General features: G+C 37.2%; 1 protein-coding gene across 1 annotated transcript; it reads right to left on the reverse strand.

The window, feature by feature from the left end:
- Positions 1-61: 61 nt before the first annotated feature.
- gipc3 (GIPC PDZ domain containing family, member 3) lies at positions 62-11825 on the reverse strand. Its single transcript, XM_068319318.1, has 6 exons — positions 11532-11825; positions 8331-8516; positions 7858-8038; positions 4561-4670; positions 3558-3639; positions 62-2238 (listed from the first exon to the last, which is right to left on the reverse strand). The coding sequence occupies exons 1-6, from the start codon at positions 11823-11825 to the stop codon at positions 2087-2089; spliced, it is 1005 nt and encodes a 334-aa protein (XP_068175419.1). The 3' UTR covers positions 62-2086.
- Between the last annotated feature and the right edge of the window lie 5229 nt (positions 11826-17054).

Genomic DNA, 17054 nt, shown 5'->3' on the forward strand with positions numbered 1-17054 from the left:
GCAAAACATATTCAAATTATGTTTTAAATACATGCATATGACTCAACCTGATTTGTCAGAAGAAAGAGAATGTCACTATCTTAACAAGTTTACGTGTTAATATTGTTTCAGATGAGTATAAGAATTTAGTCAGGAGCAGAACTTTTCTTTTACGAACTTTATAAATGTGATTAAAGAATTAAATAGCCATAGCAGCCCATTTATTTTAGATGCACTGCAACCAAATGAAAAGTCATCATATTTTCAGAAATATTATGGAAACTGCAATATGACAGTAGTGGAAATTAGAAGTAAAATGTTATAATATACATTCTATACTGATGTAATGATCTGAGAAGGTTGTAACTGACTGAAAAAGTTGTTTTACTTTCAGTTATATGAATAGATGCAATCCTAATAGGACTATTTTACTTGGTATTGTTCTGTTGCCACTTTGATCATTTGTCATCATGTCAGCAGTGTATTATTGGTCTCTTGTTTTTAAAAAAAATTTTTTTTGAAATCCAACTATTGATAAGTAATTCTGGGATTGATACAATTAAGGCATAATGAAAAAAATCTTTAATGCTGCATGAACTAAAATATATATACAGTATAATTCCAGAATTTCGTATGCATGTGTAAGGGTAAATAAGTAAATGAATAAAAGAGTATTGAGTGAAATGACTATTAAAGCATGTTTTGGTCGGTAGTCTTTTAATCAAGTGAGCAAAATGGAAATGAAATTGCACTGAGAAAATTTCCACCTGGAGAAAAAAATCGTATCTATAATTCAATTATTTCTGAAACCCAGCATTACTCTGGAGCCATAATACAATTTGAATAATTGTCTTTTAGGGCAATGTTGAAATGAAAAGTTAAACTGAAAATGCTAACCATCAAAGAATCTTATAGGTTCATTTCCTTCCTCTTTTTATGAGTCTTGATCCAGTTTCAAGCAGCACTGCAATTATTTCTTCTCTGCACTGCCACTCAGAGGTATATACAGTATAAGAATATTGAATGTGGAGGGTTGGTGACGTAGTTATTGGATAATTATTTAATCTGATAAAATGTCACTTGTAACATTTTTTGCAGCAATCAGTACAATATAAATGCTGAATGTGTTTGATCCAAAATGGCATAAAAATTAAGAAACTAGTCAAATAAACAGTACTTCTATTTAACACACACATACTTCACAAATCTGACCTCAGTCCTTGAACTTACAGTTTAAACATGTAAAACACGGCAGTGTGAAAATAAACCATGAGCATAAGACAAATGCTGTTGTAGCAGAAGCAGTGTACAGTATTTGGAATAATGGCATTTTTAACTTGACAGGTACAGTATGAAAATTGACTTCATACACCATTCACATTGCAGAAAATCCACATCGTCAAAGTCCAACATGTAGTTTGATGCTTCATCAAATTCTCAATAAATATTTTCAGATGCGAAGACAGAAAAAGACAGGGTAGCACAGTGAAACTGCAGTGATGCGGAAGATACACATCGGGTATATATACATTCTATATTGGAAACAACATCCAAACCATGTCCACAGGAATAAGAGGGTTTAAAATACACTGGGGCCATGTCTTGTTCTGGAGAAGGTAAATACATGTTATATACTGTACATATAGTAAGAATCATTTTGTAACTTGAGAAAAATGCTTGTAAATGGAATGTTTGTTTAAGCTACTGCTAGAGTGCTGTCTAATCTTAGGGTGACCTTAAAATGTGTGTTTGGTCCTTTCCTGTTTTTCACAGTGAGTTCTTATCAAAGGAAAAAGGCTTTACTAGATCATATCAAACTTCGGCTTGTTAATTTCTGTTATTTTATTAATGTTATATTTCCTGATGATTCTGCGACTGATGAGAGCCTTGAAACATTTTGTGTCTTTTTAACCTGTATTATAATATGACCAAGTGTGTATTTTAGAGAACCAGCCAATTTTGTCATCATTGCCCACCAAGCTTAGCAATATCATCAGTAAGGTTCAATTTTAATCTTTGATTTTAACAGATTTGTTTAAAGCCACATTCATCATGGTTTGAAAGGATGACGTTACCAACGCTTATGCGTTCCTGGTGTTTTAAATGTCTAAATTCGGCCATTCTTGACATCTCCAATAGCTCCCCATACGTCAAACAGAAACACGTCAGGGAAAGCAAAATCTCCCAAAACGGAATCCAAGGCTTCCGCAAAGTCGTCAGGATTCTTCTTGTCTTTGCCTGCTTCCACGATAGTGGTTGCTGCAGAAAAGAAGGGATGGGGAAGATTTGAATCAAACTATATTCATTCATAGTGTATTTTCTCAGCAGTCAGATCCAGAACAACATTGACCTATAAATTCTTTTCTTTTATTGTTATTTAGTGATATCTCCTTTTAAGGCTTTTAATTTACTCCAAATGTCAAAGGGTGTCCTCTGAGCTGGTAAAAGATGCAAAGCAGCCTTTTCTTATTAATTGTCTTGGGAAACAGCCACACTGCAATTTTGTCTCATTGGCAAGATCCAGGCAGTGACAGATTGTTTCTCAAGAAAAGAATTTGAAAAAACCCTACTATAAAAGGCATGGGAAGCAAACTTCATCTATATTTTTAGAGGAGGACAAAACTTCAAAATGAGAACATTTTTCACTTAAGTTGTATTTTTACGTTATCTTGACATTTGAACAGTATAACAGACCAAATTAGTCTGTCAAATTAGTTTACAGTGTGACATGTTCATGATTTAATTTGTGCGTTTATCAGAGTATTGTTAACAGCAAGGCATCAAAAAGGCTCCATACGCCTGCAAGACTTCCATGTGAACAAATATTTAAGTCAAATGAATAGCTTGGCTCCGACATTTTAGGTGATCTATAGTTTAACATACAAACAGATAATAAAAATAAATCATATTTATTTCAACTGATATTCTCAAGAAGACTTCAAAAAAATTATATTTATAATGCAATGATTTGATTGGTCTTAGAAATCAGATATTTTTTCTTTCCTTTCAATAAATAACAACAATGCTTCTGTGATACAGAGCTAATTCAATGTTCAAGTTCCGCTTAGGCTTTTATTCAAGTTCTGAACCTTTTCGTCAACAAGTGTTTAATCAGTTGAGCATGAAATGAAGTTCATATCATTTCCACGACAACTAAACAAATTTTGTTGAAATGTTTTTAAACTCAATATTATTCATCTCTTTCTCCAACACATACCACTACCAAAGAAATACTGCAGGGACTAAACTATCTTTAGAGGTCTTCAAAAAAAGTAAACATTAGCAGACAAACAGGCAACAGCTTCCCGGAATTGTACTTCTTTATCATCAATGATTTGTGGTGTTTATAAAATAAATGAGAGAGGACTTTTTTTTGGGGGGGGGGGGGTTTCCATTACTCCATCCAAGTAATGAAACATGCTGGGCTGTCACTGCAAGCCAAGACGACAGTGACACGACTGAAGCACCCCTGAACCCTGGGTTTGTGTGTGATCATATATTTAACAGTGGTTTGCTTACTTGTGGACTCTAACATAATGTCTATTTTAAGTACATGAGAGTTTGGTGAGTGGCCTTACCCAGCTCCAAGTCTCTGATGCCCATGTAGCTCTCCAGCAGGTCATCTACTTTCTTGGTGGCCCTTTCTTCAAACTCAGTCTGCTGGTAAGAAATATGCACAGACGTCAGTGGAAATTTAGTGTTGTTTGTGCTCTAATTATGGTAATGTGAAGTCCTCATCTTCTATCATCATGTTAGCATAGCTGGTAGGTGTGAAACAGTTCACTCCCGGGTGTTAAACTGTAAGTAATCTAAACTTTCTTTGAGTGATGTCATTTTAATTTCTGGTCCAGCATTGATTATAGATAGCAGAGGCAGAGGTGAATTAGGGTGGGGTCATTGCTAAATAATTTTTGATTTGCACCATCATTTTCCCAATGTCAAGACTGATTTCTCAGGAAAAATATTACAGAACTGACTATTACTTGGAGTATCAAGTGATCACACACTTCAGATAACACAACAGATGTAAAACACGCCACAAAGAACAGATGCGGAACATTTGATGTATTAAACCACAAATAAGGGGAAAAAATGTCTGACTTTTTCTATCGTGTTTGTCTCTGTATGTGTTCCACATGCTGCTCTTTAATATTGAATAAATTTTTTGCTTGTGAATCGAAGTAATGGAACTTGAAATAAAGTTCCTATTCCATTGAATTCAATTCAGTGCTTGAATGTTCAACTTTACGGGAGAAAAGAAGTTGAAGCAATAATTCTGTCACAAGACTAGTCGTACACAGGTCACTACGTCTACTAGGCTTAAAACTGGACATACTTTGTTCCCACCTCTGTAAATAGATAATGGATTTTCCATGTTTTTATGACAAAAGTTTAGTGGTTGCAATGTCTGAGTCACATGATAGGAATGTAAATTTTTACCAGGGTTTATTAATTTCACCATACATGCACTGAGGCTGGTTGTCTGTGGTGTCCCACCTTACAGCTTTGTCTTTTTTTTTATCACCTCTGTCCCTTGAGACAGCTTCCATCACTATGTCTCCCAGAGTTTGTGAAACTCACCACCTCCTGAACCGTAGCAGCACCTTTGGAACGAAGACGCAGCGTCTCCCTTCCGTTCACAATCTTGCCCTCATTAGATTTTGGTGCTCTGGTCCTCATTCCAATCATGTCTGTCCGCAACCAGAGAAACATGATTATAACCATTAATCATTTCAGAAAAATGCTACTACCATTCCCTATTTTGGGCTGTTTTCTCTCATAAAATATTTTATATGTGAAGTTCTAATCATTGCTAAAATAGGAGGTGGATGCCAAATGTGGATGACTCAAATCAGGGCCAGTTTTTTGGCTGAACAAAAAAAAATTCTTCACTTTTGATTTGGTGGGTGATTTAACATTTACAATAAAGTTTTTGTTATTAGATGAGGTGCTGTGGTCTATGAGAAACATCTCATTATTATGTTTTGCACCTCATGGTGCTCTCAGTGATGTTAGTGTCCACGAGTAAGTCAAAATTTCAATTTCTGTAGTTAAACATTGCACACAGCACACAGTCCAGTCAGCCTTGGTGTGTCAAGAAATGGTTAGAAAATATTATCATCTGTACACGTTAGGATACTGACCTTGGTTAACATCACATTTTTATGTCAGCATATGGAAATTAATCTGATACTTTAAGTTACTTAATGTCACTTAAAAAAGGAAAAAGGCATGAAGCCGCAAGCAGGAAATCTCAAGAGTATTATAAATTACTTTTCCACATTTCATATATGTATGCAAGTGAAAAAACTTAATGCTAATGCCATGTTTTGTATTATTTTAGTTACATCCTCTTTTCAACATTCTCCTCTTGTTGTGTTTTCTTAACAAATCCTGTCTTCCTGACTTTAAACTGCCTTTGAAGTTGTCTCATTCGGTTTAGGAGTCCCTGGTCCTGCCATGTATTAATCAGTGACGTTGAGAGGCATGGCCCCACCTCCCATCATGAAAGAAAAAACATTTAAAATGGAATAAATAAATTAAATGGTTTTATTTATCAAGTGGTGTGCATTTAAAAGTTATTTTCCATTTAACACCACTAATTTTACTCAAAATTGCTGGGGGGTTTTTTTTGTCAGTTCATTCACATTTCAATTATCCATCCAATTTACACCGAAGAACAATATGTTTGGCATATTAATATGGAAATATAAAGGGAGATGCGATATTTCACCCCTGATCATTGGAAATAACTGGTAGTGTAAGTTAGAGGAACTACTAAAACTAATACCAAAACTAATGCCAATGGTATACTATTTTTCTTACAATAAAGGTAACTTTTCCTGTAAATTGTTAGCATTCTGCTCATGAATGATGACTGACAGATTGAAAAAACGAGAACACTCTTCTTCAAGGTGACTTGCAGTCCAAACTAGTTTTTGAAACTAAACCATTTAATAAAAGGGCCTTCCTTCAGGACAACGTCATGTAAAGAGATTTTCCACCATTAATGCTGTGAAATGATTTGACATATTTGATGTCACAGCTGAAATACAGGTTAGCTTTTTCACATTTGAAGCTGCAAACACCTGTCTCAAGGACTTTTTACCCACTATATCAAAAACATGGTAAAAGTTGACAGGAAAATAAATTGTCAGATTTCACCTCCATGGAGCCATTTTCATTTTGAACCTGCTGAGCACTCCCACATACCATCAGTGTTCCACAGCAAGTGAGCTCTGATGGTATTGAGTTGAGAGTACTTTGTCTGATATTTTCCTGTCTTTTAATAACGTCCGTTCAGTCATTTTGGAAACAATGTACAGTAATCACGCTAATTGCTCACAGGAAGGAAGCCTGGTAGCTTTGAATTTAGTTTCCTGTCTCATACGTGAAGCTGGTGACAGCTGAGCTCCATCCCATTATGGACATCTATTTTAAATTCAATAAATACTTTGGATCCATGTGAAGTCGACTGTTTATTCGGGGACTGTTTACATTAGAGGTTAAATGTTGGCCTGGGTAATGTGCTTTTTTTCTTTCATCTTTCTATCTGCAACGGTTGTGAAGATATTTGGTGGACGGACGGACGAACACACAAACACTGAAAATTAAAAAACATCACTGCTTTGCGGGATGTAATTACCCGGTAGTGTACTCCTTTCACGCTCTGTTGGAAAACTCTTGTGCTAGCATTGGTGCTAATAATATCTATCCATCCATCCATCCATTGTCCTTAATTGCTCCATCTGCTGTCGTCGTGAGCTGGAGCCTATCCCAGCTGAGGGCGTGAGGCGGGGGACACTCCGGGCGCGACACCAGTGCGACGCAGATCCACACAGAGATGCAGACAAACACGCACGCACACACTTACACCCTACAGTCAATTTGGGACCGGCCAATTAACCTGCAGTGCATGTTTTTGGAGGTGGGAGGAAGCCGGAGAACCCGGAGAGAACCCACACAGACATGGGCAGAACATGCAAACTCCGCACAGAGCGGGACGCGAACCCGGAACCACCATGCTGTGCGGCAACAGCGCTACCCACTGAGCCACCGTGCTACCCATATTATAAAACTACTGTGCATAACATTATTGGTTATAGAAAATAGAAGAACACAAGTTCTTTGATTAATCCCTCAGTGGGAAATATCCTTTTTTTACTCTATTCATTTCACCAGTGTGCAAGCCAGAGCACATGCGCAGACAGACAGACGTGTATAACATGCGATTAGGGGGCAGGGGAAGGCGTTGGAGTCAGGGCAACCACTACTGGTGCTCTAGGAGCAGCTTGTTGGGTTCGGTCTCTTGCTCAGCCGTGCTCAAGGGGCACCTCACCAGCCACCAGTTCCTAATCCAATCTTTGGATCTTGAACCAACAACCCTTTGGCCCCCATGCTAAGAACTTGTGGTCTGAGCTACTGCACAATGACCAAATATATATATTGGGTCTCTGTGTGTGCACGGAGCTTATGATAGAAAATACACAAGTTTCTGAGTCCCTGATCTTTACTATGGTTGCTTCACTTTGGCAAGACAACTAAAAAAAAAAGAACTTGGGAAGGGTGTTCTTGGGAATCCAGAACCCAGCTGGTTTTAATGTCCAAGTTATTTTGGGAATGACTCACAAGGTCAAGAATTTGAAAGTAACAGATGTTAACTAAAACACTCTCAAAGACCCATCAGTTTTTAATGGTATTAGTGCAACGTACAATGTCCTCTGACAGCAGGGTATCATGTGCCTGGCTAGTAAAAACAAAAATGGGAAAGAAGATGAAACCCAGCTGAAAATAATATTGTATTCACTTTGGACCATTAATGCCAACTCTTCATCTGCTCTCAACATGAAAGTGACACGTAATCATCGACTCACTCACCAAAGGCCTTCTTTGGGCCCACCAGGCGAAGAGTGAAGGGTATACTTCTTGGTTGCTCTTTTAGCATCTTAGCTACCTCATAGTGTCGACACCCCACAATGCTCTGGTCATTTATGGCCTCAATGTGGTCACCAACGCAGACTGTCTTCAGCCGATCTATGGTGCTGCCATCCTTTATCCTCTGGAAGAAACCATTTGAAACTTAAATTCGAGAAGATGCTTCTGGAAGCTGTATTAAAACAAGAGAGTCTTCTTCCAAAGTGTGCACTTGTATTACGAAATGGAAGTATCTCACATTTTACTAGTTATTTCTTTCATTTAGACATTCTTTTTCTTATTTTGGCTTTGTCAGCCAAAGAAGGAAAATAATGACCAATTACATGCACTGTGATTTCTTAAACAAACATTGAATATATTTGTTTTTGTACTGTTTTTTACTTTATTTACAGTGTCTTCTATATTTCTTTACTTACCTTGATGAATGCATAGCCTGCTCCATTGTCCGTAATGGTGAGGCCCAGTGCGTCTTCCGTCTTTGTCACCTCAACCTCCTTCGTATCCCCTCTAACATGAGCAAAGATGAAGTCTTCCAGTCCGATCTGCCCCCCCAGTAGCTTCTGCATGTCCACTTTATGAGAGTTGAGGGTGCAGAAAAGGATCTAAGTGGAAGAAATGAAACAGAAAATGAACTATCCATCTATAATTCAGTTTTGTATGTACTGTACACACTCTGTAGTTTTAGGCTCCATTACATTTTAGTTAAACTGTGTTACTGTACAAAGGGCAACTACAGTACTTGAAATTTTTTAAATGGACCTTAAAACAGTAGTATTTGCCTAAATTTTTAACCTTTTGGCTATATGTTTTTTAGGAATATTAAAGGGTTATAGCATCAACAACCAGAGACTTCAATCAGCCCATATTGATGCCATTTCAAATGTTTCGTTACAAAAATCACTACTTTTCCATTTAAAGCTGTCCCCTAAATCCTTGGCAGCTCATTGTAATATTTAAAATATCCCCTCAGCTTTAGTGTCCTACATAGTTATCTCTATCAAATTACAATGCAAAAATAGTGAAACGTTTTGTTTTTGGAGAACACTAAGAGTATACTGTACATAACTACATTATCCCATGACATGCATGTAGTGTAGTTTGAACAGCAGAGGGCAGTATAGGCAAACAATATAATTGAGGTGGCCATTTTAAATACAGCCAGGAAAGCCCTACAATTACGTAATCTCTAAGCCTACAAATATAAAACACAGGACCCACCCAATAGTAGTCTATTCATTGGAAAATCTGTTTTAAGCTTAACATACACTTACACTCTTAAAGGTTCACATGGACTAAGAACAAATTAATATTTTTCAATGGAAGGATTGCCTAAAAAGTGATGTCATAGGATATAGTTTTTTGCTTATGTATTTTTCTTCCATTTAATCTTTAGAACTTAATTTTCCTACGTATGAGACACAGCATATACAGTATAATCATATTTTGTGATGTGGAGCCAAGTTTCCAGAAAGTTTCCACAACATATTATGCATATCTATTTCTGAAAGGAAAACAATCGTGAGGGTAAATCCTTAACAATACCAATTATAGTTTTTAATCACTAAGGAAGCAAAGATGTCTATTTAAGACCAACACCAAAAATATTGCGCTTTCAAGGAACTTCTCTTCAAGCCCTCATTAATAGGTAAGAACTGTCTTTGCTTATCATGAGCTGTAAATTCTGCATTTTGTAGCTTGATGTTAACGTTTAAGTTTGACTTAGTTATCCATTATGGAAATCTGAGATAATATGAGAGAACTATGATCTCCCTTTAAGTATAGTGCCTATTGAATATTGCTCGTAATAACTTTCTTGGCAAATGGACCCGTCTGACTGCAGTCCAAGGCCTTCTCTGGCATTTATCTCTTACTTTATGCTCCTGCTGCTTGATCCACACTAGTTCAAGGAAACTTAAGTTCGCTCCTCAGCAATCACCAAGTTATTACCTGATACTTCCCACAGAAAGAGTTGTTTATCTAGATGACTCATTGCAGTTCAAGGTCTGGTAGATATGCAGATTATCAAATTGAACAATAAACTTGTTTACTGTAATTCAAAAATAAAATCCCAAGTATATCCTGTTGGACTGAAACTGTGTCTGCATAAATAAATAAAAGGCTCATGGTTTGACAGTTTGTCCATTTATTTGCACTTTATGTACTTCCAAGGGTGTCAGCTTCTAATATTTGCAATGCTCACCATTTATAATCTATGCACTTGGTATCAAAACTGCTTGTTCTATCAGGATTATTGGAGATTGGCCCAGCAGTAAGAACTGAGTTTGTAATTCAGCTGAACAGGAAGATCTTAGTGTTGCATACAGGACAAGCAAACTTCACACTGACAAAGTCAGGATCATACTGTGAGGAAACAGCAAAACACCATGCTGCCCTGTGAGTGCTACAACAATCAGTTTATTTCTCATATCTATCCATTTAATTGAGATAAAATAAATATCTAAAGATGATCTTTGGGATGTTTGATGATTTCTTCGTAAAAACAGACTTTTGAGAGCTTTTTAGGAACCAGAAATAAAAAAAATTTTTGCAGTTGCGGTTCCTCGTTTCCCAATAATCACTGAACAGATAATCATTTAACTCTAATGAACTGTTTATGTCTAATCATGTATACCTTATTACACTGTTATTACATTCCGCTTCAAAGCGGTGATGTATTGTAATTGCCAGCGTTTGTGTGTTCGTCCATTCGTTCGTTCGTCTGTTCATTAGTCCACCAAATATCTTTGCAACCGTTGCAGATAGAAAAATGAAACAAAAAACACATTGGTTGGCAAAGGGGAAGAAAATGAGATGATAGCCTTGACCTTAAGAAAACAAGGTCAAGGTCAAATTTGAACTTCTGTGCACTAAGGAACCTGATAAGATAAGAAAGACGAGGGAGAAGGCCAGTGTGAGTAAGACCATAGATCAAAGCTAATGCTTTGATCTATGCATGCACTAGCTTTGGTCTATGGTCTTACACTGCCCTTCTCCATGTGCACTAGTCTATGTCAGGTACTAGTCAGGTACTACTTTCAGGGTAGGTACCAAGTCGCGGGATGTTGCAGTCTCTGACTGATTTACAGATTTCCTGCTGTTGTGCATAAATATCATCTATATACCTAATAGAAATACATTTAAACATAAAAAAATAATGTATGGCTTTTTCTGGTGTCTGTAATAGGACTTTTCCTTTTGACAACCTGAAGTGTTTTGGCTGCATCTACATCAGGCTGTAACCATTACCTGCTCAAGGTATAAACATCTAGACTGGAGGATCCTGCCAACTCTAACAAACATTTTTGAACACTTACAGTGACATGGCATAACTACTACTTTTATTACTGTAGCCTGTTGTATTTTATGTGTAGTGTTTTCCGATAACAGTTTCTGCTTTTTGTTTCCTTTATTGATCCTGGTCAAGGCCCAGACAAGTACAAAGTCTGGCAGACAGTCCTGCAGCCACATGATCTTCAGGGAGGTGCATCATGGAAAAAGCCAAAAATAGAAACCAAACACCAGTTTATGACTGACCTTCCAGACAATAAATAAAAAAAGGAAATGCAAAGATTTGCCTGATCACGTCAGCATGCATGTATGAGCAATGTGTTTGATACCTCTGAGGGGGAGATGTTGAACACTTCAGCGATCTTAGCGTATAGCTCCTTGACATTGGTAAATCCATGGATGCGGCCTGTTGGACTCCCGTGAGCCAGCTGGGTGTGGAAGATGAGCTTCGGTCTTGGATATTCTGGTGGCCCTGGTGGAGGAGGTGAAGGAGGAGGAAGTGGTGGTGCTGTGGGCTCTGTGCACCCCTGATTCAGGCTCTGGTTCTGTGCCTTTTGTTCTTCCATGGCCTCAGCCCCTGCTGCCTTGGAATCCTTCGGGCTCATGGTTCCCCCGTTCTGCATCAGGCCGCTGTTTTGATATGGTTCTCGTCTGGCAGCCGTTTTAGTGTACTGTTCTGTTGAAGGCAGAAATTTGGTGAAACCCCCCCCCCCCTACTTAGCTGACCATCGACCCAACCAACCAAGAGCTTTGGAGTGTATATGAATTAATGATGAATGTATCCAGGTAACAGTAGCTGAAAGAGGCCAACCAGACTCTGTCGGGTAGAAACCCAACACCCTTTGGGTTGAGGATTGAATGTTACACCTGAGCCATTGGCAGCTCAACTATAGGGAATGCAAACAACAGACCAGGTAAAGGTTTCTTTATGCACACACGCTAGTGTGTGAGACTCTAATCCCTCACATCAGTCTGGCTGCATGTCATGAGCCACTCAGTCCTACATATGTGAATATACCTCCGACGTGTGAAAACTACAGCATGTCTTCAAAATGTTGTCCCAAAGAAGGATGATCAGAGATGGCCAGAATGTCTCAGTGTTTCAAGTAAGATGATATTATCAGGTAGAGTAATGTTCCTCCCCCCACCCTCATTGAATGAAACTGTTGGTAGAAAAATCCTTGGTGGTGCACTGACCTTTCTGACCCCATGGACAGCCCAGATAGAGAAGATGACAGTAAAAGCAAGTAAACATATGCTCAATTGACAAAGTAATCAATGATTCTTATGCTGGGGACATTTTTAAATATTAGTTTTGACCTTTTTTTTACCCAAACATGACATAACATGGAACCCTTAACATATTTAAGAATAGAAGATGTTGAACTGTTGAATGCAGGACTTAAAGCAATTGTAAACATCCATTTTAGACAGACAGACAGACGGACGGACGGACGGACGGACGGACGGACGGACGGACGGACGGACGGACGGACGGACGGACGGACGGACGGACGGACGGACAGACAGACAGACAGACAGACAGACAGACAGACAGACAGACAGACAGACAGACAGATACTTTAATAATCCCGGATGAAATTGCACAAATAATCCCGGAGGAAATTGCACAAATAATCCCGGAGGAAATTGCACATGGTTATGAGATGATAAAACATTTCGGCCAAAATTACTAAAGAATTGTACAGAATAGAATGAATAGAATGTACTGTACTCCATATTTGACATATTTTGAAAGAAAAACATGCATAACAAGACTTATTAAAATAAGACTTTTTTAAAAGCAAAGCTGACATTCCCTTTTAACACTAGAACCCCCAAGGCAGTCATTTTGACTGCTTTCAAAATTTGAAATGTCATAACTTTTATCATAACTATGTAGCCTGACTTTTCCTAAATGTGTGTATATTTAATTCTAACATTGTTTGATCATTAAAATTTCAAAACACAAAAGAGATCTGAGTATAACTACCTAGAACTACCATAGGCAATTATTTTGACTGCTTGGACATTATTCGTATATAATTTGGATTATCATGAAAAATATTTACGAATAAATTGGTGGAATAGGTAAAAATACATCAGGACATTAAATTAAAACTATAATGATTGAGTGTTTATTTATTTAATTGACACAACATAGCTTCTCTGCAATTACACATCCAAATTTAAACTTTGAAATGAAAAAAAAAAAGTATCTCTGAAAAAACCCCAAATGTATCCTGGTTCAAAATAGGTTGGTGTCATCATTAGACCTTAACAATGAAAGTTATTAACTATTATGAACATCCAATAATGATGTGATGGCTGACAGCCAGCTGGAGACACTGATGTTACAATGCCAAAATGGTTTGCTTATAGCTCCCAATCACTCACAGTCAACACATACCTGTATAACCTGTATCTTCCATCTGCAGTTCCCTCTATCTGGTGACATTTGACACAAATATCCTTTGCTTTGTTTTTTTTATATTTACATTCTTCACTTGGCACTGCACTTCTCCTCTCTATCTTCTGCTACTGCAATCGGAGCTCTCGCACCATCATTTTTGCTTTCATGTTTCCTGACCTATGTTCCTTTGCGAGTCGCGTTATGTATTAACTTGAAAATCTTTATTATAAATTATTAAAACATAAGTATATTTTCTTTTTTTAATGTAAAATATACTTGACAAGAATATTTGTACAGCCACTTTTTGATTAACACATTCCCAATTTGTACTCCATGATAATCTGATGGCCTATGTGGTTTGATATTTATGCTTTTTTGTCTATATCTCTCTCACTATCAGTGTTGATCTGGAAATTCCAAGGAATTTGCATGCGTTTAAATTCCAGGAACATGTCAAAATTTATTTTATTTAAAATTTAAATTGAATTTAAAATTTATTTAAAATTTATTTTCTACAATTTCCTCCGGGATTAATAAAGTATCTATCTATGTATCTATCTATGTATCTATGTATCTATGTATCTATGTATCTATCTATCTATCTATCTATCTATCTATCTATCTATCTATCTATCTATCTATCTATCTATCTATCTATCTATCTATCTATCTATCTATCTATCTATCTATCTATCTATCTATCTATCTATCTATCTATCTATCTATCTAAAAGCATTGTGATCTCATTGTGATTTCCTTCATACAAAGGTTCTTACCACGGCAGGTGTGAGGGCATGTATGGTATGAAGGATTTGAGGTGCTGTATTCAGCATGCAGTTAAACAAAGCAAAGCTACTGCAATTCAAACAGGAAAGAGTTTTGATGCACATATATGATAAATTACCACTGCACTAGTTCTAGTTGTGCCCTCTGACTGAAGCATTGTTTTGTGCAACGAGTGTGTCCTCGGAATAATCTTTTGCTGATATGAAGCTGTTCTGTGGTGGGAGCATTGTAGCTTCAAGAACGTGAAGCAATCGAATCATACAGAAAGTGTGAGTCTGAAAAACATCTTGCGTTTTCACCTTCTGATAGGATGAGAGTCAGACCACCCCATATTTAGGCCCCGTCCACACGATAACGGATATTTTAAAAACGCAACTTTTTTGTTGCATTTACGCCTTCCGTCCACACGACAACGCAGATATCCGGGACGAAAACGCAACTTTTTAAAAACGCTGGCCAAGGTGGATTTATTTAAAAACGCTGGGTCTGCGTTGTCGTGTGGACGGTGTATCCGTGACTTTTTAAAAACGCTGACGTCTTGCCTGCGACAAAAACCGCTGTGACGTCATATTTATGGGCCCGTGTGTTGTGACAACAAAACACGGAGGATTCCTATTGGATAAAATTTGACTCAATACTGCCACCACATGGTTTGGCACGCTTATAGCCGTCTTCGAAAACGCCCTGATGCGTTTACGTGTGGACGGAGATTATTTTAAAAACGCTGTTGTGTGGACGCGAATCGATTTCAAATCGTTTTTAAAAAGTTCCGTTTTTAAAAAAATCCGTCATCGTGTGGACGGGGCCTTAGTTGACATGTACCAGAATGAATATAAATATTGTGTGGGAATTGTGATTTCTTTGCACATGAGCTTGGATTGTTCACCTGTAAGACTTCTGTGCCCAGAATATTCAGTAATATAGCTTCAAAGAACTTTTCATCTATTTCCAGTCTTTTTTCGTGACCAACATTCTCACCACCCAAGATTAACAAACACAACGAAGGATAATGAAGAACTAGAGTTTTTAGAGAAGAAAAATCCTTCAGTTTCTTTCTAAGTTACAGTGACAATGCCTTGGAATACTGCAGTATATAAAGTACAGTATGACTGTTTTTACAATTCATTTGTGGTTGTTTATTTATTGTGAATTTCATTTATTTCTTACACACATAACTTTGGCCATTATGTGATGGGCTTTGGCTGCAAAAACAGAAAATGATTGAAATGGGTAGGCCTCCTATGCTTGACTGTACAATTATATATATATATATATATATATATAATTTATTATTATTAGCGAAGTGTCTACTCTGGTCAAAAGGCAGTGACATTTATATTTTTACGAATAAATGTCTATTGCATTTGTTTTCTGTTTTGTTTTACACTTGGCAACACATCTTACATTAGGAAAGATGGTGTTCTGAGCTGAATATGAATTCTTATCATTTTCCTGTCTCAGGGATACACAGTGTTTCTCTAGAAGATGGAGTTGCAAATTTGTGATGTACAGTTCCTGACCTTTAAAGACAAGATTCGGGCCAATTGAAATGAGCTAAAAATGACATGATGAGACTTTGGTGAGTGGTCCTTCTGTGTTCCCCCACCTAATTATGAATCCAGACGTCACAGAGATGAGTAAACAAAGAACAGCTTGTGTATCTGCATCATCGCCCCTCACAGTATCGCCTCCTTCCTTATAAGACGTGATAGCTTCCTCTTTTTCTGCTTTGTTTCCTGGCAGATGATATGGAAGAGAAGACTGGAGGCTGTTTGGTGTAGGCGAGATTGTGGGAAGGTGGTGTTATTGCTGTGTCATGTGGATGTATAATGGTCCTCCTGTGCCTGGCAGTGTGACAAAAAGGGTATTCAGCTGCTACGGGATTATGTTTGGTTTTCTTTTATTGAGTTGTAAAAGGTCTCTCAAAAGAAAGTCGTAAAATATTCTGGGAAATTTGTAGTAATCAGCGTTAACGGAAATGTTTTTTTTTTAATTGCTTAATCTTGGGGTGATATATAAATGATATCAAGGCAAATTCTCGGATAAGAAAAAGATATTTCTTCACACACCTAAGGTTGTCATTCCATAATTTTCCTGAAATTTAAAAAATAAAATCCATATTCACAGTAACTTAAATATTGTTGGGAAGTTGCCATGCATGTCTGATTTTTTTTTTCATTCAGTTGTTTAAAATGTTTTAAGCCCAAATGGATAGCCATCTATATTATATATTTTTTAAAACTATTTTTACTTAACTGTAGGAGAAAATCAAAGAATTGGGCAAATGACAGAAATTGAGTCACAAGGGAAGTTAAAATAATACCTGTAATAAGTATCTCAATCTAAAGCTTTCAACATAAAAAAAAAAAGTTTCAAACACTATTATTCTAAAGCTTATTTTACAATCAAATACCGTAGGTAGTCACATTTAACACACATAGTCACCCGGTGTACCTACAATGTGACTTCAGGCAATTTAAAGATTTGACCTTATGGCCTGATCAGCTGATCACATACTCCTGTGGCTTTCCTTCTGCAGTTGTCCTCTTTTCCTTTGGGGAGGAGGGAAGTCATGGATGGCACCCTTTTTTAGCGGCATAAATTATGCTGGGATAACTTGATGTGTCTCATGCTGTGCTTTTGGAATCAAGGC

The sequence above is a fragment of the Antennarius striatus genome, chromosome 7 (assembly GCF_040054535.1).
Source record: "Antennarius striatus isolate MH-2024 chromosome 7, ASM4005453v1, whole genome shotgun sequence".
Taxonomy (NCBI): Eukaryota; Metazoa; Chordata; class Actinopteri; order Lophiiformes; family Antennariidae; genus Antennarius; species Antennarius striatus.